Raw genomic sequence first — 27,136 nt, forward strand, 5'->3', positions numbered from 1 at the left:
GAGAAAACTCCCTGGAAAAGACCCTGATGCTGGGAAAGACTGAAGGCAAAAGGAGAAGGGGACGGCAGAGGATGAGATGGCTAGATAGCATCACCGATGCAATGAATATGAACTTGAGCACGCTCCGGGAGAGAGCGTAGGACAGGAAGGCCTGGCATGTTATGGTCCATGGGGTCACGAAGAGTCGGACACGACTGAACAACAATTTCAATTATTTTAAATGTTCTGCTGGTACATTCTTATTGTTTTACTTTATTATTGTTTTTAGGGACTGAAAAGTGGTAAACCAAATCTCTCTCTCTTACACACACACACACACACACACACACGATCCAGTAAAACAAATACTGGTAGTTAATAAGACTTTCCTAGACGGAACTTCACATTTAGCTGGCCAAAATGGGAGATAAACAACAGGTTGGCGGTCTCCATTTCTTTATCCTCCAACTCTGAGTTAATGCAACTTATGACTTCATATGTGCATGCGCATCAGAGAATTCTACTTCCTAAGGATGTCAGTTTTATTCCCCCCCAAAAAAGTAAGTTTCTAGCCCTTATGGATGCAAAGGGAGGCCTGAAAGTATGGGCGATGCATAGTGAAATCTCAAAAGACAAACAGGTGGTCAAGCAAGATATCTAATCATGGGAATTCCCAATCTGCATTATGTGTACTGAATGAAGGGAACTTTATTACTCTTGTATTGGAGCCATACATGTATCTGCTTTCTGACATTTTGTTTTACATTAATATAAAAATATTTTTTTGTATTTGATAGTATTTCATGAGAGACTACACAGATTTCCCAACATGGAAATTAATCTCAGTGTCAGAAAATACAACACATGAAGCATTCTGTCTAGTTGCTGAAGGCTGCAAAAAGGAAAAAAAGTGGGGGAAGAGATGCCCAAATCAGAAGCAATGTCACTAAGCTGGAAAGGACCAAATAAATCTAGAAGACTGCTAGTAATTTTGAAATATGTCCAGTATATTATATGAATTTGAGGGGCAAAAGACAACTAACAGAAACTGCTCCAACTGTTACGACAGTTAAAACGTAGTGTATACGTGTTGATCACAGTTGGCAAGAATTGAGACCCCCATTATCAGGCTCATTTTCAAAGATGTTCAAAGACCTTTCTCAATTCATCTTAGCCAAGATGAATAATGGGAAGTTTATTTTACACGGATCATCTACCATCCTATCTGCAGCTTGTGTCAATGCAGGGCAGACAAGCAACTAGGCAAAATTAATGCACCCAAAAACCCAGACTGTCTGTAACATTTGATTCTATTGGAGACTGCAGAGTCTCCATTACATCCTGGAAGTATTAGCTTCATAATATTATCATTTTGCCGTGACAATTAACTTCACTAACATAGTAGCTATGAAGCTGCCAAGTCATTCCTGGAAGAACTGCTGGGATGAAACACAAATATACATACTCTAACAGAACAGGGATGTAACATTAATTTCTGCCAAGAAGTGCCATGATTCAATGAGTTTCAAATATTAACACCATAGATACTGAAGAGATAGTATGTTAAAACTTTAAATTATTTTTCCTACTGTAACTGTGCTTGTTGGTCTTTCTTGTTATTTTATCACCATAAATAAGGTATTTCTAAAATGGCATAACGCCTTCTCATTTAACGATTGATATCATGTTTCCGAACAGTGGTTGTTTGCTGAAGTCTGTATCTTCAAAATTATTTTTGATGCAGTTAACATGAAAGCAAGGCAGAATTTGAATAAACCTGGCATCTACCTTTTTAAAGTAATGCAGCCAATGTTGATGCTACCTCATCTATTTTAGTATTACAGCTGGTGAACACTTGTTGAGAGACTAAACAAATTCAGTTTAATATATGTTAGTATTGGGATGCAGCTAGATTAAGCTGTTGTGAGGTGAAATGGAGGTGAAATGGATTGAATTACAAAGCAGAATATGACAGAAGATTCACAGTGTCTGAACCCAGGAAAAACCTCTGAGATACAGCCAGGCAATCTTAGTCTCAATAGCAATCTGAAGGGAAGCATAGAGTAACCCATTTAATGTGATAGCCTCTTGTCCAGGATAAAGGAGCTGTTCCCAAACTGTTATTCCTGTTCACAGTTCAATCTACCATTGAGTTCACTGCTCAAATGTTAAAGTGCTCTTGTGAGCAGTTATGTGTATACTGCCGAAACTACTAGTGTAGTAAGTACTTAACTTGATCCTTTTAACAGATGGGAAGAAAGAAACCTGCTTGTTAGCAAAAGCAGAATCAAGAATACTCGGATGATACAGAGAGTCGCAGCCACTTCACATGTCATGCAGATATTTGACATTGCATGTATATGCGACAGGGCCACATGCACACACGCGCGCACACATAGTGCCCACCACTTTCCCCCTATAAAATCCATTGCCAGGGAGTAGGTATAATGGAAATACTTTTCCTCCGTTGAGCAGGAAGCAATAAAGCAGGGTAGGCAAATTTGTGTCCCTCCAGATGTTTTGATTTACAACTTCCATAAGCTCTAGCCAGCATAGCCAATGGTAAGGATCATGGAAATTGTAGGCTGAAACATCTGGAAGGCCACAAGTTGTTCACTCCTGCGATAAAGCCTCACAAGCCCAGGTGAAGTTCTTGACTACTAGTCCTCATACTTTATTAGTTGTTTGTTCTCTAATCAGATAACTGCTCTTCACTGCTTCTTAGACTGGACAGCATGATCTACTGTGCTTCCCCTTTTAATGGGTGACACATACCTTAATGGCTTGGCCTTGAACATGGAACGGATGTCTTGCTTCTATGGAGTAGTACTGGGTGAACATTAAGTTGGGAGGGAGTGAACTAAGGTTGTCCAAGCCCAAGTTGCTAGGCCAGATGGATAGAGCCATTAGGATCTTATTTATTTTTAAAACTTTTATCCCTTTCTACAAATTGCACTCAACACAGCCTAACAGTAAAACATGAAAATACAACAGTACATACTGGAAAATACATAATAGCAGCCAAGCGGAAACATGCTAAATAAAAGAGCAGAGCCATAAAAGATAATCTACCATGATGGCCAGAACAAAACCAAAATGACTTTAAGCCAACAGACAACACCCCAAAATTCCACTGAAACACGACAAACATCATATGGTTTATAACAAGGATAACAAAGATGGCAGGAGCATTTCCCTGGGGAGAGAGTTCCATCATCACAGCGAAATCACAGAAGAGTCACTCTCCTTGGTAGCTCCCTGCATAACATTTGCAAGCAGGGGCACCCAAGAAGGGCCTCCAGTGAAGATCTCATATGGGAGCAGGTGGATCTTGTTCCTAATAATTGTGGAAGGCAGTTAGGGGTTCAGACATTATAAACAGCCAAGATGATGGCCTAAGACATATGCAGGCTCCAGGATAACACAGACTGCCATTGGATCATGTCCAGCACAGCACTGGCCACCTATTACAAGACAAGCAGTAAAGATGTGGACTGTACTGCCTGAAGGTTCTGTCTGTCTGTCTGTCTGTCTATCTATCTCCCTATATTCTGCTTGATATATTAAAATCCCTAAGCAGTTCACATTAAAATACAATATAATAGTCCAGATAAAACACTAAATAATTAAAACATTAAACACATTACAATATTATAACAATAACAATAGGGTCGTAACGGAGCCCCTCACAGGCCAGGGAAAGCCTGAGTGAAGAGGTGTGTTCTTAAGAGGTGTTTAAAACTTGCCACCATTTTTGCCACGAGAACCACATATGCGAGAGGGTCCCAAGGGATGGGTACCACCACTGAGAAAGCCCTTTTATGCACTACTGCCTGACAACATTCAACTGGCTGTGGAACAACCAGTGAGGCCTCCTCAGAAGATCTCAGGAGTCAACTGGGTTAATAAGGGAAGATGGTCAGGCTTCTGTCCTGAGTTGTTTAGGGCTTTTTATGTTAACAGCAAATTCTTGAATAAAGCTTGGTAGCTAATAGGCAGCCAGTGCAATTCTTTTAATACAGGTATAACGTGTATAGCTAGGTGCTCCACTGAGCATCCTAGCTGCTGCATTCTTCATTAGCTGCAACTTCTGAACCAGGTGCAAGAGCAGCCCCACATAGAGCGCATTACATTAATCAAATTCAAATTGTGAGGTTGCCAGTGCATGGATCACAGTAGCTATGCTATCCCTATCCAGGAATGGGTGTAGTTGGTATACCAGCCAAAGCTGATAATCATCTTTGCTATTTACACAGCACCATCAGTATAGATGGAGATGTACAAAGGTTCCTGCCATGAAGTGCTTGCATTCACCATCTCAATAGTGGGGGCGGGGAAGGAATGGTGGTGGTGGGCACATAGGTAACAAACAACAAGAGATTAGAAGAACAGGAAAAGTCACAAGAGTAGACTACTTATGTAAATAGAACAACTCATTCTTGTTTATGAGTTAGATATCACTACACTGTTTTGAGGAGGTTTAAGGTGAGTTACAACTCTGAGATTACATGTATACACTGATACAGACATAGATCAACTGATATATCTAAATAGATATAAATAGGTGACATGATGTCTTGCCCAAATTACAAAACAGACACTGCAAACTCCCTCCCCACAACGTCAGCTTAATTCAACCCACAGCCTGCTCAAACTAAAATGTTTCCTATGATTTTGGAAAATATTCAGGCTCATTTAGGCTTTTTATTAGAAGTGCCTCCACAAAAAAGGGCCCTGTGCTTACCACTATCAGAAGTGCATACTGAATATTAAAGTCTGAAAATGTAATGAGCTACTTTTGTGCCATTGCTTCACATTTACAACTGTCTGAAAAATCATAGTATAGGTTATTAATAGCCTGAACAGATGTTCAAAAGATAGCGGGGCTTCTGTTTGGCACAGAGTCAATGTGACAAGATACTAAAACCTATTAACAATGAACAAATTAAAGGATAATGTGGAACAATAAACTGTCTAGGAAGAAAATGAGAAAGATCATAAAATTTGATCAGAAAGTTAATATATTTTTATTACTGCCTGGCAGCAGACTAGTAATAGACAATTTAAATGTGCACAACAGTATATGGGTTCAGCTGAACGATAGTGAAGATGACTGCAGTCAGTCCAATATTTATAGCAAACAACAACCAAAAAAGAACCTGACTAGACTTGGCACAAGATATTTTCCTTTGTCCATTACATTTATTTATTAAAAGTACTTTAACACCACCCTTCATCTAGTGATGGGAAAATCTGTCATTTTTGGTTCTGCACAGTTTCTCATTTTTCTGTCCTTTTTGGCACGAGTCCTCATCAGTGGACTTTTTTCCATTATTGTGCTCATTTTTGTGCTCACATTTCCTTAATCTGTGCATGTTTCTGCACATTTTTTTGAGTGGAGAACTGAATCACTATTTCTGGAAAAGCGCAAAGAAGAGATTTCATGCCTCCTGAAAAAGCAGGCGCAAGGCTTGAGGATACTCCTCAATCAAGCTTTTGTCACCTGAGGCCGAGGTACCCTCTGTTGCTCAAGGTGCATTTTATCACCTTTGGCTGGTTTGAAAACAACTATGACCACTTCTGGACAGAGATAGTCTGCCCACAATGATCTATGCTCTGCTATCCTTCTGTTATATGCGGGGCTGATCTTGAAGACAACCCAGAAGCTTCCGTTAGTGCAGAATGTTACTGCCAGAATTGCAACTGGTATACAGATGGAATCCTACTGATTCTGAAGGAGCTGTACTGGCTGCCTATTCACTTCTAAGCCAGCGTGGAGCACTTTTGTCTTTAATTAATTTCAATGGGAATGAAACACATACATAAAGGAATAAAAAGTGATGCACGTTGGCTGGATTATGCCAGTTGTATTTTATATATCAATATTGCTGCTGAACATTATGCAAAACTGGGCAGGTTAGGGTTAACATTTCCTTTAACCCATATGAAGTACCATGGTCTCCATATATTTTTCTCTTTCTTCCCGCCCTCTCTCAACTATAATTCTGATATTAAAAAAATGACTCAGAAATTATTAGTTGTGTGTGTCCATAACAATGTTTGAAATTGTGTTTTACATCATACAAACACATTAAAGAGACCAGTCTCTTATCATAGGCCAATTGTAAAAATAGACTAAAGCATGTAGTACATGCCCACACCGTGGTTTATGTTATATTACTTTGTGTTTTAAAGCCCAGTATATGTCTAATTTTTTTAAAACATCAGAGTAAAGCAGCGTAACTAAATACATGAGGTCAATGACTGTGATTCAACTCTTCCACTGATCTTAACTGAATACTTAAGAAAAGGAGCCAAGGAAAGTAATGGAGAAATTGTATTTGTCTGACCTTGTGACAGATCTGTTAAAGCTATGAGCAACTTGACAGGTAACATCTGGGTTTACCGACTATGGGAATTTGGAAGGTTGCCATGCCCTTAACTCTTCTATTATAAACCAATGTTCTAGCGGCTTCTTTAAAAAAAACTCTAAAAGAAGTTCCAGGAGGTCCAAGTATAAGTATTCTTATGAGAAACGTTCACAGTCTTCCTGGCTTCTTTTTGTGTCAGCGGGTAGTTTTTAATGGCTGTATGCAACATGCTGAAGCTGCTCAGCAGTCTAAAATGGTAAAGAACTGAGTAATGTATTGCTTGATTTGTCTGTATCATTTCCATGTTCTTTTTGCTAAAAGATTGCTTCTGAGAGTGCTAAACTAGAAGCCATGTGAAGGGGGAAATGTCACACTCTCAAGTGGCAGGAAAGCCAAAGCAGACTCTGTGGAAAATGAACTATTAAATCTCTTTGGATTAAAAAAGAGTCCTTTTGCGTCTGTGACCTCTCCATCCTTTTTTTTCCTTGAAGGAAACTTTGACACCTTTAAAATACATGCATATAAGTTAGGTATTATTCTGCAGTTCTGGGTAGAACTGAACTGATATCTTAATTTTTTAGTCTTTTGTGATCAGCATTGCCTATAACAGCTGATAAATTATTTTGATTCTTAGCATGGTTCTTCTTTGAGTAGTAACTCACATATGGGTGGCCACCCAACATAAGACATAGCCATTACTGCTTGTCCTGGTTTTATTTTCTTCTCAGGATGAACTTTATGCTCTGGTATGATTTCCTGCAGACAGACCCAGGGTATTTTTCAGTTGCATCTCCTATTAATTCTTCCACGGTGAGCCTTGTCTTGATAGAACAATATAACATTTTATAACATAAACCTTGGGATACATGTCCTAATTATTTCAAGGAATAAACCAAAATGGATTCCATTTAGGTTTGGAAACAGTTCAAAAATACAAATGCAGGAACACAACCATGTTTTGCACATGCCCATTAAACTGAAGTGACCTGCTACAGATTAGGCCACAAGCAAAGCCGGATTTCAAGTGCCACTGTGGCCCTCATGCAGCTCATGAAATTGGGGCACTATTACACCAAACAGCTGCTTAGTGCTCACCATTTGGGAATTGTATAGATATATGCTTGTTTGTTTGTTTTTAAAATAAATCATAAAGTAAATAATGTGTAAGGGTTAACTATCCTGAAATTTTTCATTCCGGTATATAATGAAGACCATTTCCTGAAGAACGTGCTTCCCAGTTATCAACCTTCTTGTAGGCAGATAACATTAGTTTCACCATAGACAATGATGACATGTGTCTACCTAATGGAATTCACCCAAAGAGAAGAGGCATTGATCATGGCCATTGGGGCCAGGAACTTTAGCTTGCAAGATTGGCATTTTTTTAAATACAAGCCATATAAGTCCATGATCAACTCCACAGTGAATTTTGATATATTACTGCAATTTTTTTGTAACAATGCCAAAAAAAAAAAAAAAAACCCAGATAGAAAGGGATGTTGAGAAGGCAACAGCAGACGAGGAGATGGATAGTTAGAAAAATTTGGAAATACAGAGCTTTTTTTGCTTTTAGAAGAGCGAAGAGACAGACGAAAGGAAGACAAAAAAATAACTTGAAACCATGAAGGAAAATTTGTAGACAAAACTCTGATGACAGAGACGCTCCTATGGCAGTGATTGAAATGAAACTGAAGGGGTAAAGGTGTTCTTCCTGCTCTCAAGTCAGCAATAGCGCATGGGGTTCCCCAGCTCAGGGGCAGGTGGTAGAAACTCCAGAACAAGGGTGGACAACTTGTGGCCTTCCAGATATTTTGGCCTACAACTCTCATGATTCCTCCACCTAGGTTATGCTGCCTAGGGCTGATGGGAGTTATAGGCCAAAACATCTGGAGAGCCAGAAGTTGCCCCCTCTGCTCTAGAAATTTCCGAAATGCTGCTCTGCACAGTCACAAAACTGGTATGCACGTCTGCACAGAGACCACAGACCACTCCTCAAGAATGGGTACTGTCGGCTTTCCTCAATGATTTGCAGTTACTGTTCTGGCTGGAGTTAAACCAAAAGTTGGCTCCACATCACATTCTTCATTTTTTAATACTAGGTAACTCAGAATTGTCAGTCATCAACAGATCCTAAAAGATAGTACCTTCTTCTATGTTTAAGTAATATCAGTTCCCAGAAACCTACATCAACTGGGCAATTCACAAAATATATACAAAAACTGCTATTTGCAGACTACATCCCCTGAAGATCATCACTTATGAAACACTTGGACACTAATACCAAACTCAAGTGTTTCTGCTTCGATACTGTTTTAGGGCATTTGTTATTTTTAAAAATATTTAAATTGTTTTGTATTCCACCCTCTGATTATAAAAGAAAGTCCCAGGGAAGATCTCAATGAAATAGAAGTACGGAATACTGCAACAAAAACATAAAATATAAAATATTATCAATATCAAATAGAAACAGAAAGAGTAAAACAATCAAGATATAAAATCAGCAGATGAATAGACAATGACAATAAGAGCCAGCTCAGATGACATGCTGGAAGGCTGCACAATTAAAAAGGTCACTGCCTGTCATTGTCATGTGGGTGAAGGCAGAAGGTACCCAGGTCCTAAGCTATTTAGGGCTTTAAAAATAAGCTCCAACATTTGAATTGTGCTCTGGAACAGAGCAGCCAGTAAGGAGTTTAAGGAGTGGTTAAATTTAATCCATTTGGCCAAACCCAGTTAGCAACCTAATGTCTGTATTTTGAACTAACTGCAGTTTCTAAGAACTCTTCAAAGGTTCTCTTCAAGAACCCTATGTATAATCCATTATAGTAGTCTAGTCTGAAGGTTACCAAAGTTTAGATAACTGTTGCCAGGCTGTCTTGTCCAAGATGGGTCATAGCTGATGAATCAAGCCTAAGTTGGCGAAAGGTATAACATGTCATGGACACAACTTGGGCCTCCTGTCACAAAGCTAGATCTATGAGCACCCCATATTGCGAATTGGATCTTTCAGAGGGAGTGCAACCACATCCAGAACAGGGTGACCTCTACCTCCCCAGTCAGATGAACCACCTACCAACAGCATCTTTGTCTTGTCAGGATTGAGTGGTTGGCAGCCATGGTCTCTCACTCAGCGCTGCCCCCAGCTCTCATCTGGGGTCAGCCAAAATGTTTCTCTTCCCTCCTAATCTAGAATTTACAGTTCTAGATTTAACTTGTCTCCCTTCCATAGCAAATACAAATCAAATGGCACTCTCGTCCTCTTTGAGACCCCAAAGAAAATACCCCCAAAGGGACAATTTGCTGTCAAAGCCCCCCCCCCCCCCAGTTGGGATTTCCATGGTGATGGAAATTCCAGTTTGTCATCCATGGTGACTTCAGGATATACCATGGCCAAGACCAGTTGCCAGATGTTTTGGCTCCCCACAGGCAGGATCACACCACAGCCAGACATCTCTCTAGTGACCCAGGATTCCTCTTACTTACAGTGGCTGGATTAGGTAGGAATAAATGGTCAACCTTTTTAAGCACAGGACATCCAGCAGCTCTACAGGTCTGCAAAAAATTAATGGGGGACAGAGGAGAGAAGAGAGGACACACAAGGTAGTTGTTATGTGCCCGGTTAGGGCTGCCAGTTCTGCGAGCAAAACATCCTGAATGAAGATCAACTAAAAATGAAGCAATTTGCTGCAACTCTGATATGTTATTGTGGGTAAAGCAATGGCAGGGTTGGTCCAAGACATTTTGCTGCCTGAGGCAAAGGACAAGATGGCACCCCCACATTGCACATACAGAAGCTGACTAGACTGACAGATGAATCTTAATTCAACACTGCTAACCGCTCAGAGAGTTTTGACTATGGGGCGGTATAGAAATGTAATAAATAATACTAATAATGGGACAGTGTCCTCCACTGCACCTGAGGGCAACAGACTAGCTCAAGGGGTGCAGGGCAGGCCACATGGCACTCACAGCCCAGTCCTCGAAATCCTTTGCTGCCACTCCCCTCCTCCCAGCATCTGTTGCTTCAGGCGGCTGCTTCACTCTACTGAAAGGCCAGCCCAGAAGTGCAAATACCTGTTAAGGGTGACACATGTTATAATGCATAAGCATTTTTAAATAGTGTATTTGCCAACATGCCTAGAATACTTTCTTTGTTGTTAATGTCCAGAGGTCATATCAAAGTTAACACACTATTGCAACCAACACTAACATAGAGGCTACCAATAAACTACTTCTCTCAGTTAAGCTCACAATGAATATTGTGCATAGCATCTTTAACACTAGCATGTTCCAAATTGTTCACAGCCTAATTAATAGACTGCCACTAGCTATTCCTGTCTGCTTGTCAGCAGAAGTATGTCAGAATGGCTCACTTGGGTATGATTGTGCTTAATTAGAAGCCTGGTAAATATGAATGGATGTTCCCCCTCACAAAAATGTATTTACAGAGAATGCCCCTTCTGTAGCTGCTCCTCTAGAAGACTGAGAAGTACTGACCAAAAAAGGCCCCATGCTGTCTTCATTTGATGCTCTCCTTGTGGAGGAAGGGAGCCCAAACACTCTCTTGCTCAGATATTTTAAAGGAAGTTTTATAAGACGTCTGCACACAGGTGAATTCCCACTCATGTGATTGTACACACCACCACTCAGACAGCAGCAGCTTCAGGTATGCAACCCTATTTTTTTCTTCCAGCTCAAGTCCTAGGTACATTTCATTTTGTTTTGGAAGAAAACAACTGGGTAGTAAACGGTTTTCTGTTTATAACGTCTGCATGGTATTCCAAAATCGAAGTTAAAAAGCTTTATTAAGTTCCACAGCTGGTTAGAATAATTTGACCTAAGGAACCTTCTAGGAACATTTCTTTAATTAAAAAGTAGGGCTTTTGCCCTAGCATTAGAATATCATAACCTTAAAAACAGGTTATTTTGATATTATCAAGGCCTCCGTTCCAAATTATGTATACATAAACGGTTATACACCCACATGCAGAAATGACTGAGGTTTTAGCTACCAAGTACTTCTGCTTGTTTCTGCACCATACTAGATGTCAAATGTCTGTCTGTCTGTCTGTCTGTCTGTCTGTCTGTCTGTCTGTCTGTCTATCTATCTATCTATCTATCTATCTATCTATCTATCTATCTATCTATCTATCTAATTAAAAGCATTTATATCCTGCTCTTCAGTCAAAAGATCCCCCAGAGCAGCTTACAACAGTCAACCCTCAGACAGCCCTGCCTTCAGGCTCACAATCTAAAAAGACATGAGACACAAGGGAAGGGATTGGGGGGGGAGACCACGATGGTGATACTTGATTCAGTTGCCCAGATGAATAGGAATATATAAATTGAACTAAGGTATGCACTGCATCTGGGCTGGTCTGTTCCTCTTTTCCTTCTTCTCTTCTGCAGTTTCTCTTCTTTTGAATTCAAGCGTAATCTGTTTATTCTCCCATCCCCTCAGAACAACTTATTTCATCAGATGCCCTTCTGGTGGCAGCTGGGCAAGGGAGGGACCACCACTGGGAACTAGATGGTAGCAGCTCGCCAAGCTGTTTCTGCTTCTTCTCCCATTCTCTCAGGGCAAGATGCTCCTCAGAAGCCCTTCTCGTGGCAGTTGGGGGAAGGAGGGGCCACCACTATCATATTAACAGCTAATCATTTCAGCTGATATACAGCACAATCTTATGCATGTTTATGTGGAGGTTAAGCCCTACTTAACAGACATTTTGAGCCTTTGCTTCACGATTATTTTTGACAATCTTCTTGAGATCATTTTACAATGTACACATTTGAATCTCTCTTAAATATGTAATTCCATCATTGTCTCTGGTGTTTTTCAGCTTGGGGGATTTGTTTCCTTAACTTTTCCTAGACACTTCCTACACAAAACTGTGTAGGATGCCATTTAAAAGCCAAGTGAAAATATTCTCCACACCTTTGGGAAGAAGCAGGGCCACCCCAAGGAGCGGGGGGACACACAACCTACAGCACCAAATTCTGGGGGTACCAAACAACCCCTTGAAGGTGGTGGCGGCAGCCATGTGGAGGGGACAGCAATAGCAGCACTTCGGCTCTTCCTCCCATGTCCGGTCCTCCCATGCCATGCAACCCACCACTCCAGCTCTCTGGAGCAGTGGCCGATGTCTTGCGCTGAGGGGTTCTGTGATTAACCTGTGAGGAAAGCATTTTGTAGCTGTAATTTTGTGGACTAAATTAGGAAAAAAAAGCCATGTCTAAACATCAAATGAGGCCTAACCAGTTTATCTCTCATGGAATGTTACAATTCCACTTTAGAACAGAAAAGGGAAACAATTTTATCCAAAAGAGTTACTCCAATTAAAAAAAAACCATAAATATGCTTTAATTCCCAGAAATCTTGATAACTCTCACAAAGAAGCAACTACAATAAAAGCTTTCTGTTATCTACATATGGCAGGGCCATCCCAGTCATACGTAGTGCCCACCCATGCCTTGTTCTGAGGTGTCCTTCCTCAGAGTGATACATTGTTTACCACTATTACTTCTGCTGAGGAAAAAAAAATAGTGGCTGTATTCTGCCCCCACCCTCAGCAGGGCTAATAGCAGCTGGAGGGTGTGTGTGATTTAGATTGAGGAAAAGGTGCAAAAGGGGAAAGGGTAAACACCATCTCACAAAGGCCCCATCTACACGAGCCATTTACTCTGGGGCTGCTGCGATTTGAGGTCCTTCGGGACATATGACGTAGTTGCCACTTCACAGTCAAACCAGGGTTTTCACCTGGAAAATGTGGGTTTCCAAAGAGGCGTTTTTCTGCGATGTTTTTGGTTTGCTGAGGGTTTCCTGCAGTTGCAAGCTGTCTGTCCCTTCTCTGAACTGACTTTGCGTTTAGTGGTGGCCATGTGATAGGCGTGTCTAGTGCTTGTGTCACTCTGTAATGTCCTTTCACTCCTCCCCGTTCATTTGCGGCTGCACAGGTACAGAGGCACGGAGAAGCGTGCTCATTTCTTCAACCACATCTTCGCACACCTTTGCAGCTTCGTATCTTTGCAATGGCTGCTTTGGAGTCAGTGACCAAGGGCCAGGGGGGTGTCGGGGGAGCAGAAGGTTCACAACCAACTTCACTCCAGCCACCATTTTGGAATGATGGGTAGGCACGTACCTCTCATGGGCACATGCCTTGGCGTGCACCAACCATTGTGAGAGTCTTGGGCTGGAGGACTGCCAAATTACCATGCCAGTTGGCATGGTAACGAAGGAGCAGACCACCCACATTTTACCTTACTAGGAACAGACACAAAAGAACCCCTAAAATACAAAACAGCCACTAAAACCCAAAGTGTCGTACCCCTACCCTCACATGACTGCACAGCTGCGCATTTAAATATAATGGTTAAAAAAAAGAACAGCGTGACTGCCGCAGTTTATTTTGCTTCAACGGCTATGTGTCAGGGCACAGCGGATTTTCCCATTGGAGAAGTCCACAGTAAATCACACGTGTACCATAGCAGAAGCTAATTTGCAGCTGCAATGCTGCGCAGTTGCGATAGACTGAATGTTGAAAGCGGTGCCATATAGATGGCCCCTTAGTGCAACAGTTCCAATCAAAACCAGACTGCAGCAGATGCTTTCAAGTTGAAAAAAAGAGGCGTTTGGCCCTAACACCAGCCAGGCAGTGAAAGTGATGACTGCAGAAGATATAGCACAATGAAGCTACTTAAATCAGTATTACTGAATTGGATGATTGAGCAGGCCAGCACTAATTTCCCATTCTGGGGTCCTTGACCAATTTTATACCCTTGCCGCTCCCTGGTGGATGCCCTAGGCTCAGCACCGTGCTTCCTTATGATTTAATTAGTTTTTGCCCCGCTTGAGGCAGCTTACCACGTAGTTGAAATTTTGATATTTTCTTAAATTAAACAATTAAAATCCCATCAATCAAAGGCAGCCATAAAGTCATTTCAAAGCACAACATATCTCAGGCATCAGAGCAGATTCTTTCCCCAAAGGCTTGCTTAAAACACGTGGACTTTAGAAAGCCTTCAGTGACTCAGGAAACTTACTCCAGAGCCTTGAGGCTGCTGCAGAAAAAGCTGTTCTCCTGTTCACCAATGATCTTATCTCCTTCAGCAAAGAGCAGAGCATACCATTATGATGCTGCACTTGCACATACAGTATCATAAAGAAGTGGCTGAGACTGGGCTGCTAGCATATACTAGGTATCAGCACAGAAATGTATAGGATCAGTGATAATGGTAGCTCTGGGAGCTGAAAGGAAGGAAGGAAGGAAGGAAGGAAGGAAGGAAGGAAGGAAGGAAGGACAAAAGAAAGGAAGAAAGAGAGAGAGAGAGAGAGAAAGAAAGGCAGGCAGGCAGGCAGGCAGGCAGGCATCTAGGCCACTTAACAAGATGGTATGGTTCATGGGTGGTCTACTGAGAATCAGATCTCTACACCATAGGTAAAGCTCATCTGAAAAGGAGACAGTCTTTGCATGTAGCTAGTCCAAGATTATGTAACCATGGGGATCAAGGAATTTCATAATCTTCATTCCAAGCAAAAGGAACAGTCTCTTACTGATATGCCCTGAAGAGCAAGCAGCTGTTCTCTGCCTCTCAATCTCTACCTCCATATGAGAAGGGGGGGGGGGGAGAAAAGAAGGAAGGAAGAAAAATAAAAAGTCATCCTTTACTACATACTAAATCTCTTTCTGGTGTAGAGGATGTGAATGAATCACAACTAAACACCTTCACATTACTAGCACTGTATACTGTACCACAACCTGCACACAGAGGAATGTGCACAGTGTCACTCCAATGTTACATGAATAGTATTGTTGATCAAAGAAAGCATTAGCCCAATAAGCAAGTTCTATTTCCTAACTGACCTCTATTTGAAGTAATGTGAAAATTGTTCCTGGCATATGCTAGTATGTTCAATCTCTTTTGGATTTGTTTCTCTACATACTGAAGAAAGGAATTATTTTCCATCCTCCCACTCTTACCTAGGAGCAATGTCTACTTGTCACTTAGATATCTGTTCATAAAGAATATAAGTAGTAACAAGCTGATTTAAACAATTTATTGCCAAGACTAGCAGCAGAACATTTTATTCATCTGCAAAGCCGATTAACCACCATAAACAAGCCTATGCCCTTTAGGCTTAACATGACCACACCTTATAACTATTTTTTTTTAAATTAAAAATGGATTTCAAAAACTCACTTTACATAATGAATGTCTAATTAAATTGTATTTCTTCTTACTGACCAAGATACTTAAAGCATTCGGTGGAATGTGATTATATTGTTCTCCATTTGCTGAATCTATAACTTTGTTTGTCCATAATAATCTCGAGGGCTCCAGGTTGGGGAAAGCTGTACTATGCTATATCTGGAACAGTGTAGTACCATGCATATTCACCATTAAAGATGGTCAAGGGATCGATATAGGTTGGAGACCCAGGGCTCTGTGGACTGCAAAGTTCAGATGTGCTAAGAAATCATGCCTCGTGCCTCAAACAACCATATTGCTGGCATTTCTGTAATTTTACACCATTTATGCTTCTTATATTACTTATCATTCAGATACAATGACATAGTAGGGGAACAGCAATGATGTTCAGGCTGTACTACTGGGTCTTCAACATTGTGCAGACAGTTAAGCATAAACCTAAGCATGTTTTTACTGTGTTTATTTCTATACTGTCTTTTCGCTAAAAGCCATCAAGGTGGTACACTGCAAATCAGATAAAGCCATAAAACATAAAAACAATAAAACCATTAAAATATTAAGCCACAATAAAACATGGGGAGAGTAATCCTATGCCCCTAGAAAGCATCTGGGGGAGATAGGATTTTTTGGTTTCCCAGCTCTGAGCTCACAGACAGCACTACAAGCGCATAGCTGGGAAAACATGTCCCCCGCCTTCTCTCCCTTGTAGCTGGGGTGGAGAGAACCGCGGCAGCTGCCCCTCCATGCTCATAACACGGAGCATGGACAGGGTGAAAAGGGGGCATTCCCAGGGGCGAGGAAGGGAGGAGACCGCGGAAGGTGTTTTAGACAGCTTCCTATACAGTCTCTAGCCCCGTTTCCGTCCCTTCCCCAAGATTGGGTGCCTAAGGCAAAGTGCAGGACAGCCAGAGCATGGAAGGAATCCTCTCTGTGCTTCAGCCACCCTGCATTGGATAGGCGGTCGCTTCCGACTTCAGCAGAAGTCGGAGGCAACCATCTATCTCAATAGGATTGCACCCTAAAAGTATTTTAAAAGGCCAGTTTAAAGGGATACATCTTGACACCTTTTCTAAAAACCACCCAAAAGTAAATCCCACTGCATTCAACGAGGCTAGCTCTCAAGCAGATGTGTTTACACACGTAGGAAAAGTTCTATTTAATTTAGTAGAACTTACTTTTGAGAAGATATGATATCGTGCTGCACATGTTACTTAAAAAATTGAGTTTGTCACATGATCAGTCATTAAAATAAAAATACATTACCTATTAAATTATCCCATTTCACACCACAATTCAGTTTAGCTAAAACAGCACATGAATAGTCAACAATTCCAGCTGAAGTGTGCAAAATAAATGTTCTCCTTTACAGCTGTGAAACGTCATTCTTCAAATGGAGCTTCCAATGATGACAGAAAATGGTAGTGCAAATGATTAAAACATTCTCAATAGGCATGAGCCAGAACAAAATCCAACTATCAAAGTATAAGCAATGTCTTGAATTCATTACAACAGGCCAATCTGCAGAGATACACCAACATGGTTTCTTCGAAACCTGGCTCCTTTCCTTTTCTCCACATTCCTGAGCAAGAGTGCACACTGTCACTTTTAAAATATACTTCAACGACTTTTGCATACGTTTTACCAGAAGGCCTTCAACTTGAAGCGCCAGTGTCAACTTCCTTTTCTTATTATTTGCAATTTATTAGATTTCTTTCTTCAAATATTTGCCAGCCAGCTTAAACTTGTTTAGCATGTTTGTTTGTTTGTTTGTTTTTAAACAAAATCTGCTGCCTTCAACTGATTCATGTGTGGGTGTATTTACAATATACATAAAACAGATTGATCCAAAAAGCCTAAAATTAATACAAAAGTTAAACTCAGGGAAGGCGGGGGAGATGTTGGCCTTTAAGATACAAAACAGGGAAAAAAACAGAAGCTCTCTTCAGAAGTCATTGATTTATGATTGAAAATGTGTATAACACTCTATACTGGTGGTAACAGCAACAACTTAGTAAAATATTTAGCATTTATTGAGTGCTTTTTAAAGCATTTGACATACATTATCTCAGCAGTCCTTATAAACAATGTGAAAGGCATGTCAGTATTTTGATCCCCATATTGCAGGGATGGGGAGACAGCCTAAGGCTGAGAGATAGCGGTTTGCCTAAGGCTGAGAGGTAGCGGTTTGCCTAGGGCTGAGAGATAGCGGTTTGCCTAAGGCCAGTGATGAGTCCATGCCGGAGATATCATCTGAACTGGATTTTTCCTGGCTCTCGGCTTACACATTTAGTCTTATTATTTACATAAAATAGTGTTCTAATTAACATACATTGATGCCATTTATACAGCATATATTGAGGTAAGCACTATATTGCCTAACCATGCTTCTTATAAAGACAGATCTGCTGCTAACATGCTTCTGGCATTTTGGACCATATTGAGCTATGGTTTGTGTGGCTAGGAAGAGGGGGAATGCAGAACAGGAAGACCAAATATCTGAGAAACGACTGAAAATGTGAGCAGGTACAGTAGCAGGACCTCCCTCTTTTCAACAAGCGTAGGGCACAGTAAGTAGGGAAGGATGCTAAGTCCTCTCAAGGTTGCCTCTCTGCCACTTGATGGAATGCAGGCGCCTTCCTTCCTTTGGAAGTCAGTAGCAGAGTATCCATGTATCATCTTGATATGAGGTGAGGCTTGAATTGGCACTTTGGTGTCTTCATTTGCTACATGGAATTCCTTACCTGGTGGAATATGAGAAACAACAACAACCTCACAGCACAAACTTGCTGACATGTCTGTGTTCAGTAAGGCCAGCTCCAGAGAGGGAATGGTACAGTTCCAGCTGTATGATTACATTACTCACAGGACAACATCCCCACCCTAATCTGTTTGAAGCGGTTTCATTGAAAGGAAGGCTGTTTTTCCTCTCTGTTTCCCAATCTGTATACAGAGGGTGGGGAGAGAATGTATTTCCAGGAAGGTAGGTAACTATAATTTTCACTGTATAGAATGATACAGTATCATTCTACAGGCTAGAACAGTGCTTAAAACTGTTCACTGGTAAAAGTAAGTCGATATGAAACTATCAACATATATGTATTCTAAGATTACAAGCAGGTTTTATATGCAATCTAGTATGTTCTCTGTACTACCGTATGTTCTTTGCCTCTCTCAGATGGCAAGAAAAAAAGAGAAAAAAACAAGGAAGACAGTAGACAGAGGTTGAAATAGGGGACACATTCGTTTGAAAGATCCCCCCACCCCACCCCCAGTTGACATAGCCTGAATATAGCACTGTGTTAGTAAAAGAAGAGTTAACATCTCAGCATTCTCAAACAAGTATTTCATGCTGGCAAATCTGGAGTCATAATAATACATAATGTACTCAACAAGGGAGCCAGATCTTCAGGCAAAGATTTGAACACCTGTACGGAAGGGGAAAGAAAAATTCACCCTACATTAGAGAGGAAATTCCCTATGCAGGAGGGGCAAGGCAGCTGCAAACCATTCCTATGTATGCCCTGAAATGAACAGACCTTTTACATCATCTTCTTCCCGTAGGAGATTCAGGTGCCCTACTTTGGGAAATCCAGCATTAGAGATTGTGAACTGATAAACACCATGGTGAAAATGTTAATGCAAAACAGCACTGGGGCTCCAACTACTGTTAGGGCTGTACTTTTAAATTCTGAATATAAGCAAATGTAACAGAACATGATTCAGTTCAAATTTCAGTTCAAATGGACACAGAACATCAAATACATTTTTTCCTGTCTCTGGAGCACCACTTCCAATGAGTACATTGAAAAAATGAATGTTTTTTTTTTTAATTAAAACAGACAATAAATGGCAAAGTATAAAAGAGTTGCAAACAGGGGGTGAGGGCTGAGTTGAGGCACCCCTGTTTGGCTGAAGCTTATGCATGACATACAAAGGAACCATTCCTCATTGGACAGTGCTTTGGTAACGATCAGGTTTGACCACTGTAATGTGTTGTAAGTGGCACTGTGTTTGGAAGCTGTAGGTAGTGTCAAATGAGACAGCTTTATCTTTTGACTTGGGTCAGCTTCAGGGCCAGCATTACCATTAGGTTTAGTGAGGCAGCAGATGCTGAGGGAGGGGGAGCAGTGGCAAGGTGCTAGAGAACAGAGCTCTGTGTGCCATGGCACCTGCCCTTGTACTCCTAAAGGTAGAGGACACTGTTCTGTCTTCAGTGTTGAAGTAAGATTCAAGTACGATTTAATGGCTTCTGTATATGGAATGGGGAAAGAAGCCATCTTGTCCTATGCCCCAAGCAGCAAAATGTCTTGTTAACAGCTCTGGTGAGCTGCTAGGACCATATAACACTTGACCCTACAAGAGCTATACTACATTCCTATTAGCTTACGTAGGAAAATTTTAACACCAGGGTCTCATCTCATCTGGGTACCCTGGCCAGAAAGGTTGGATCTATGGTTCCCTGGGAGAAGAAGCAGACTATGGTGCTTATGGATATAGAAGCCAACATAAGATTTCCATCAGCAATTCTATACCTGAAACCAGAGACAGGTGAGTTGCATTATTCCTTTTACAGAATGATGAACAAACAGACTAGTATTAGGTAGGCAGGTTTATAGGTAAGAATGAATGAGTTACACTTCTGTGGAAAAGGACTGCTATAATAGGTTACTACATCTGCAGAACAAGAAAACTGGTTCCAACTTCCTGTCGTCAAAGGCTCTTGAAATGACAGGAACCCTACAAGCCAATGATAGCTGAATACTTCTTTCATATAGCACATTTACCTGGTATGTATTTCTTAAACGTTTCTTAAGGAATGTTCAAAGTAGGAAAATGAAAAAAAACTGCCACACCAAAACCAAAGAAAAGAGCCCTACCCCTTTCCTTTGGCAAACAGCTGCCTCTGTTGAGAGAGAATATGACATGAATGGGTCTCTCTCCTCCACAGGAACACTGGGGAAGGTGGGTCACAAGGAAGCATTTCAAGCCTCACCAGCCTTCTCCAGACTGTTGGGACAGCCAATGGGAGGAAGCCTTCAGGTTTTTAAAACATGGGATTGGTTTAAACTGCACAGTGCATAAACAAACTCTTTGTGCTTATGTGTTAAGGATTTGGAATCATTGCTCTTCATAGTGATGCCGAAATCACATGGTTCCATACATGATTATATTTTTTTGGAACCTTGTGAGCAGGAGTCACTGTGTATTAATTAGAAAGGAGGCTAAAATAAAGAGTATTTTACAGTATTTTATAAACAATAAATAAATAAATAAATAAAAGCAGCAGAAAAGAGAATCTACATCAGTGTGGAGGTTATTAACAGGCACCAAAAATCTTAATAGTCATTAATGTTGTGGAACTCTCAACAGCCTAGAGACTTCGGGCTGTTTCACAGTCAGGTTTTTAGGTGTGCAGGTAGGTGGTTTTATTTATTTATTAACCGCATTTTTTATAATGCCAAATAGTTGAAGCTCATGATTTAAGTGCATAAGTAAAAGCAAAGTGTCAAAGCAACAAATGCCTATGTCAATACATGTATCATAGGCTTATTAGGGAACACAGATGGGCGGTAGCTCCCTGTTGAGTATGTTCAATGGCAAGCTTGGGTTGGCTGATATGTAATGTGTGAAACGTTCCTTGAAGCAACTGAACACACATAAGAGCCTTACAATAGGCAACCCATATGAGCCATACAAAATGATAGTGGTGGGATTTCAGTAGACATCGTGCAAGCAGAATCCAATGTGGAAGAGACTTAATTTTTTTCTTTAAACATTGTGTGGTTTGTAAAAATAGAATAAAATACAGTACTGTGAAATGTGACATGTGATTAAGTCTGTAATTAATGAGCCTAATGGACAAAATTTCATCGACATAACACGCTTTTGCTTTTTCAGATACTATGGAATACCATCTCCAAATGGACCTTACGACAGAGGCCTGTTTCTCCAGTCAATTAAGATTTAATAAAGGCTATATACAAAGTTTCTGGGGAGCTAAACTAGGAAGACAAGTTTATTTTTGCCGATTCAGATTGAAAGCTTTGGAGGCCCAGTTCCAACCTTTAGACTGCATACTACACTGCTTGCCAATGCTTAAAGCTGTTACAACTAGGTACACATGCACATGCCAGAGAAAATAGAAGGAAGTATTAATTGGAATGATTGCAAATACATTCTTCTTCATAAATTATAACCTCCTTGTTTGCCAAGACTAGATTTAAAATAGAAATTCAGATTTTTATAAGGATCTGTTACATTGTTTGGTGCAGCTATCTGAAACTGATCAAAACAAGTTTAAATCTATTTGCAATAATCTTTCAGAGATGTCTTATTCCATAAATAACATTCAAAACTGGCTTGGGAGGAGTTTAAAAGGTTTTTGTTGACATTGGTTTTGTGCTAATGGATGCAAATAGTTGGATGCCGTGCAATCTTTTTGCAAATAGATCATTTTACATTCTATGATAAGAGCTAAGAATTGCAAAGAAACTAAAAGACATAAGTTATTGGCCCAATCCACCAAGAACACTGGGCAAATCAAAGTGTAAGAGCCTCAAACAATATTGAGAGATGATATATCTGGTTAGATTTTAGACAGACCATCCAAACAGCTGGAAAAGATGTTGATTCTCTTAGGGAAATGTATAATGCATTTGACTCATGTTTTTGTAGAGTTGTGGATTATCCTGTGGGATAAGAAATAAATAAAGAAAGGACAAGTGCCAAAAATTAACAACAGGATCTGGAAAGTGATACTATTCTTCTAGGGTTTTTTTTCCCCTAATTCAAACACAATAGAAATATGATTTTTTTTTAAAGGCAGAGAAACTATTGATTTAATTCTTTAGATTAAATGCTTGCCATATTACCAACATCTAAGAGTTTTTAGATATGGGTAGAATTTCACACTGTAGTAAGAGTAGAATTATATCCTGTCTTTTGTAATCATCACTAGCAACCCAATTTATTTTTTATGGAAAAATAGAAGTCAATTTTGTAATAATTTCCTATTAAATCATGCTAGCACATAACTAACAGTAAAAGTGCAACATGTGTGGATCATAGACCCTAGGTTGTATAGATATGCATACTCAAAAGTTTCCCTTTTAAACTTGCTCTTTTTACTAGGATTTGAAAATCTGTATTGTGGACTTATCACATGGATTGTTTTTATTTATTTATTTATTATTATTTATTTTATTTATTTCATTTCTATACCGCCCAATAGCTGAAGCTCTCTGGGCGGTTCACAAAAATTGTTCCTATAACACTACTTTGAATACCTTGATATACATGTTCCAGATAGGTTGACAAGACCATTAAGCTTCTAATATTGTAAGTCCTTCTTATCACGAACCCATATATCAATATTCAATGTACTGTTAAATATATTATTCTAGAGAAGTCTGTCTGGTATCTACTTCATTTACCTTTCAGTGCCAGGTGGAGACCTTTTTATTCTCTCTGGCATTTTAAATTTTTAGCTGCTGCTTGTTTTATTTTTAATGATATGTTTAATGCTGAGTTTTAATATTAGCTGCTTTGATATTTATCTCTTCTTTTGAATTTATTTGAAAATACTGTGTTGTTCTTTTAAAATTATTTTTATGGGTTTTACTATTCCTTTTATTGTATTTGTTTCTATTATGCATGTTGCCCTAAGAACTTTGTCCATAGGGTGACTCATAAATTAAATAAGTAATCATCCTATTCCCACAGTGGCTAACCGGATACCTATGGAAGGTCCAGAAGCAGGACATAAGGGCAATAGCCCTCTACCACTGTTGTTTCCCAGCGACTGGTATTGAGAGACATGCTGCCACTGATCTTGGAAGAAATATATAGCCATCAAGACTAGTAGCCGCTGACAGCCTTATTCTCCATGAATTTGTCTAATCCACTTTTAACGCTGTACAACTTGGTGGCCATCACCTACTGAGAAGTCCCATTATGTTTAATGAGGGTTACCCTCAAGAAAGTGTGCATAGGATTCCAGCACAAGTTACTTTTGCAGGGAGGTTTGCACCTTGATGTTCTGCATCTTTACTCAGAAATAAGTCCTGAGTTGTGAGCAAGCTTAATATAGTGCCTACCCAATTCCGTCTAATGAATCGATTACCCTTTCAGCTTAGTCCTATCCATGTTTTGTCATTTGTGGGTTTGTTGTTGTTGTTTTGGCATGAACTCCAGCTTCAGTGATGCGGGAAAAGCACTTAGTACAGGCTCAGAGTTTCTCCATAACTTAGTCCTTGTTTTGAAAACAGACGCATTGGCTGAATCCTGGTGAAGTCTTGGCACAAATGAAGTTATGGGGAGGAAGATACAATGAGAGCTTGTGCATAAGAAGGAGAAGGTAGAGAGGAGTTGCAGAAAACAAGACATCTGTTTTTATGAAGAGTTGCTGAAGGATGGAAGGGTGAGGAGGGATGGTTGCATGGAGGGGAATAGAATTGGTAGGGGGAGAATGTAAGTGCTCAGTGGTGAAAGTAAAACTTTTTGCACATGCTATATTTAAGATCATAAGAACAGCTGTGCTGCATCAGACCAAGGTCCATCTAGTCCAGCATTCTGTTCACACAGTGGCCAACCAGATGCCCATAGGAAACCTACAAGCAGGACATGAGTGCACCTTCCCACCCATGTTCCCCTGCTGCTAACATTGGTGAAATGTAAATAAATTCTAGTAATTCTAAATTAGAATGCATGTATATCCTTCAGAAGCTTTGCAGGTTTCTTGCTTGGGGGACACCTCTAATGACCTGTGCATTTTCATACAAATTTATCCAAACACTATTGGGGAAGGGGTGAATGGAAGGGAAAGCAAATCACTCCCTCCCCCAAATTGGAGAACTCTCCTTCCACATGAACTGCTGCACCTATCGTTCTGAAACTTTGCTGATTTCTTATTTAGGGACAATTGTAGGCTGCCTGTAATTTTCAGAACAATGGTCCACAAGGAAAATAAGGAGATAAGTATGTCCTCTTTTGGAGACCTCACAATGTCAAAGCCACCCTTGCACAAAACCCCTTGTGGCTATCATTCTGAAATTTCGCAGACGGGATCTGGTCTGATGGGGCAATGGATCCTGAAATGTTTATCCAGTTCTTCCAAGGAATGTTTATCCAATTCTTCCAAGGAATTAAAATGTTATTGGCAGTTGAAGAAAATCAAAATATAAACCCTGCACCTATTTTTCTGACACGTGGCAGGTGTAATCCCCTTCTAGGGGGCTACTATGCCTGAAATTATCATCCAGTTCTGACCAAGAGAAAAAGTTACAGTTTTTTTCTAATTTCCCATGGTAGTCAACAGGAAGCATAAAAACTCATTTTTCCAAACGTTGACTCAGGTTTGGTGCCAAGCTGAAGTGGTGTGACTACAAATTGCGTGATGTTTTCCAAAATGCTGAATTGGGGTCTGAGTTGAAGTGGGGGGGGGGGTCAGTGCACACTCTGTCTGTCTGTCTGTAATCTATACATACACGCAAACACACTGCATGTACACACACCACACACACACACACACATATATATTAGATGTGCGCTTAGACTCGTATATGCAAATTTGTGTTATGGGCCTGTGTCCCAGATCTTTTAATCAACGCCCCTGAGTGACTGTATTAAGTTTTAAGATAATATTCAATTTCATGAGTATTAGGCTGATAGACTGAATCACAGATTGACAACGAACTATACACCTATACAACTATACTTCAGCTATTAATTTTGTTTTGATAGGCCAATAAGTCATCATAGTTTAAGCAGATAACAACTGAGCAGATAACTGCAACTCCAGAGTCCAAAAATAAGCAGCCAACAAAGAAGCCTAAAGGGACTTCCTAATCAGTCCAAAGAATTTAAGCACCAAACCCAGCATTTACTTAATCATAAAACTTATAAACCAAGTACAGATGAAGGCCAACATATTCATTATTTTTACTGAGCCATGAAATTCTGACTCTGTTTAGGAAAAGGTCAGCTTAAGTTGCAAGTTTAAAAACTGTCTTTAAGACAAAGCATGAAGGTTTATCATGTTTTGAGTAAACATATATAATGTTCATACTATTCCCCATGCCCCTTACAAAAAGGTACTTATTGAAGAATGAAGAGACACAGAATGAAGAGACATAATGCCAAACTATGTAAAACCCAGAGTTCTTCTCTGATTAAAGAGGAACATTCTTAGATCCAAAGGTGTGAAAAAAAAATCTAACTCCACTGAGACAAAAATGCCAGCCCATTTCTAAAGAGACTTTTCCCTCCCTTTCTTTGATAGAAGACTGCTTCCAATCCTATGAATTGTGGAGCAATAACCATATGTATGGGCCTGCACTTGCATTACACACAAAGGCAGATCATATATGTTCTCATATATACTCAAAACAAACTATTCACTATCAATCAAGTTTGTAAAAAAGAAAAGCCCAACAGGCAGCAACTCCAGTACTCAGTCATTATGGTGCTATTCCACAAAGCTATGCAACTAATGGCCTAACTAAATGTGCTATTAAATGCATCACTTGCAGTGATCACAGTTTTTTTTAAAAGATTTAACCAAGTACGGGGTGGGGTAGGGAGTGGGGGGAGGAGAGCAAACCAGATTGGAATCAAAGTGTGTGAAGAGAGAATGCTTACCCCTTGCCTCCCACACCACAATCCTGAAAAACACACCTGTGCTGCAAATTGCGACAGTAAAAAGTTCCCATTGATGCCAATGAAAACTTTTTTCTATTGCTATTTGCACCATTGGGGTAGTGGTGGTGGTGTCCGAATTGTGGTGCAGGAGCAAAGGGTTAAACTTCCCATACCCACGTGCTGAGGTTCTGATCCAAATTGGGGGTCCTATTTAGTTTTAGGTTTTTTTTAAAAAAAACCCTGATGTTTCTACAAGTGACACATTTAATCTGTAGTTAGGCATTAACTTTGTACACCTAATTAAGGAATTTTATCTTTCTTTCATTTCATTTCTATACTGCCCAACAGCTGAAGCTCTCTGGGCGGTTCACAAAAATTAAAACCAAAAAGCACACAGTAAAACAATATAAAATATAAAAACATTAAAACCACAATATAGCAATACTACCAGAATAAAACCTAGCAGCTATGCAGAAATTTAAAATACAGATTTAAAACAGCAAAGCTAAAAGACTAGGAAGTTAAAATGCTAAAATACTGGGAGAATAAAAAGGTCTTCACCTGGCACCGGAAGAAGTATAACGTAGGTGCCAGGAGAACCGCTCTAGGGATCTCATTCTACAGCCGGGGTGCCACAGCAGAAAAGGCCCTGGTAGCCACCCGCCTCACTTCCTCTGGCAGATGCTCACGGAGAAGGACCACTGAGGATGATCTTAGGGTTCAGGCAGGCACATATGGAAGCGATCCTTCAGATAACCTGGCCCCAAGCTGTTAAGGGCTTTGAATGTTAATACTAGCACTTTGAATCGGGCCTGAAAATGGACTGGCAGCCAGTGCAGCTGGAAAAGCACTGGTGTAATGTGATCTCGTTGGCCAGTCCCTGTTAACAACCTTGCTGCCCTATTTTGGACTAGCTGAAGTTTCCAGACCGTTTTCAAAAG

The 27,136-nt window shown here is 40.2% G+C and overlaps 1 protein-coding gene across 10 annotated transcripts in view; it reads right to left on the reverse strand.

The window, feature by feature from the left end:
• Window positions 1-27,136, reverse strand: part of ARL15 (ARF like GTPase 15) — a 447,774-nt gene that overhangs the window by 27,190 nt on the left and 393,448 nt on the right. For 2 of the 10 annotated variants that reach the window (XM_084833226.1, XM_084833221.1), the window contains one exon: window positions 12,428-27,136. This exon is cut by the window's right edge and continues 6,339 nt beyond it. The exons of 6 other annotated variants lie outside the window; for them this stretch is intronic. Coding sequence is in view for 2 of the 4 variants with exons in the window: in XM_084833215.1 (XP_084689341.1) it covers window positions 12,333-12,521 (189 nt within the window). In the remaining 2 variants the exon portion in view is untranslated. 2 more of the 10 variants (XM_084833224.1, XM_084833215.1) reach the window with 2 other exon arrangements.

This window comes from Heloderma suspectum, chromosome 2 (genome assembly GCF_057233095.1).
Source record: "Heloderma suspectum isolate Gila_16-S chromosome 2, 16-S_ref, whole genome shotgun sequence".
NCBI classification, from domain to species: Eukaryota; Metazoa; Chordata; class Lepidosauria; order Squamata; family Helodermatidae; genus Heloderma; species Heloderma suspectum.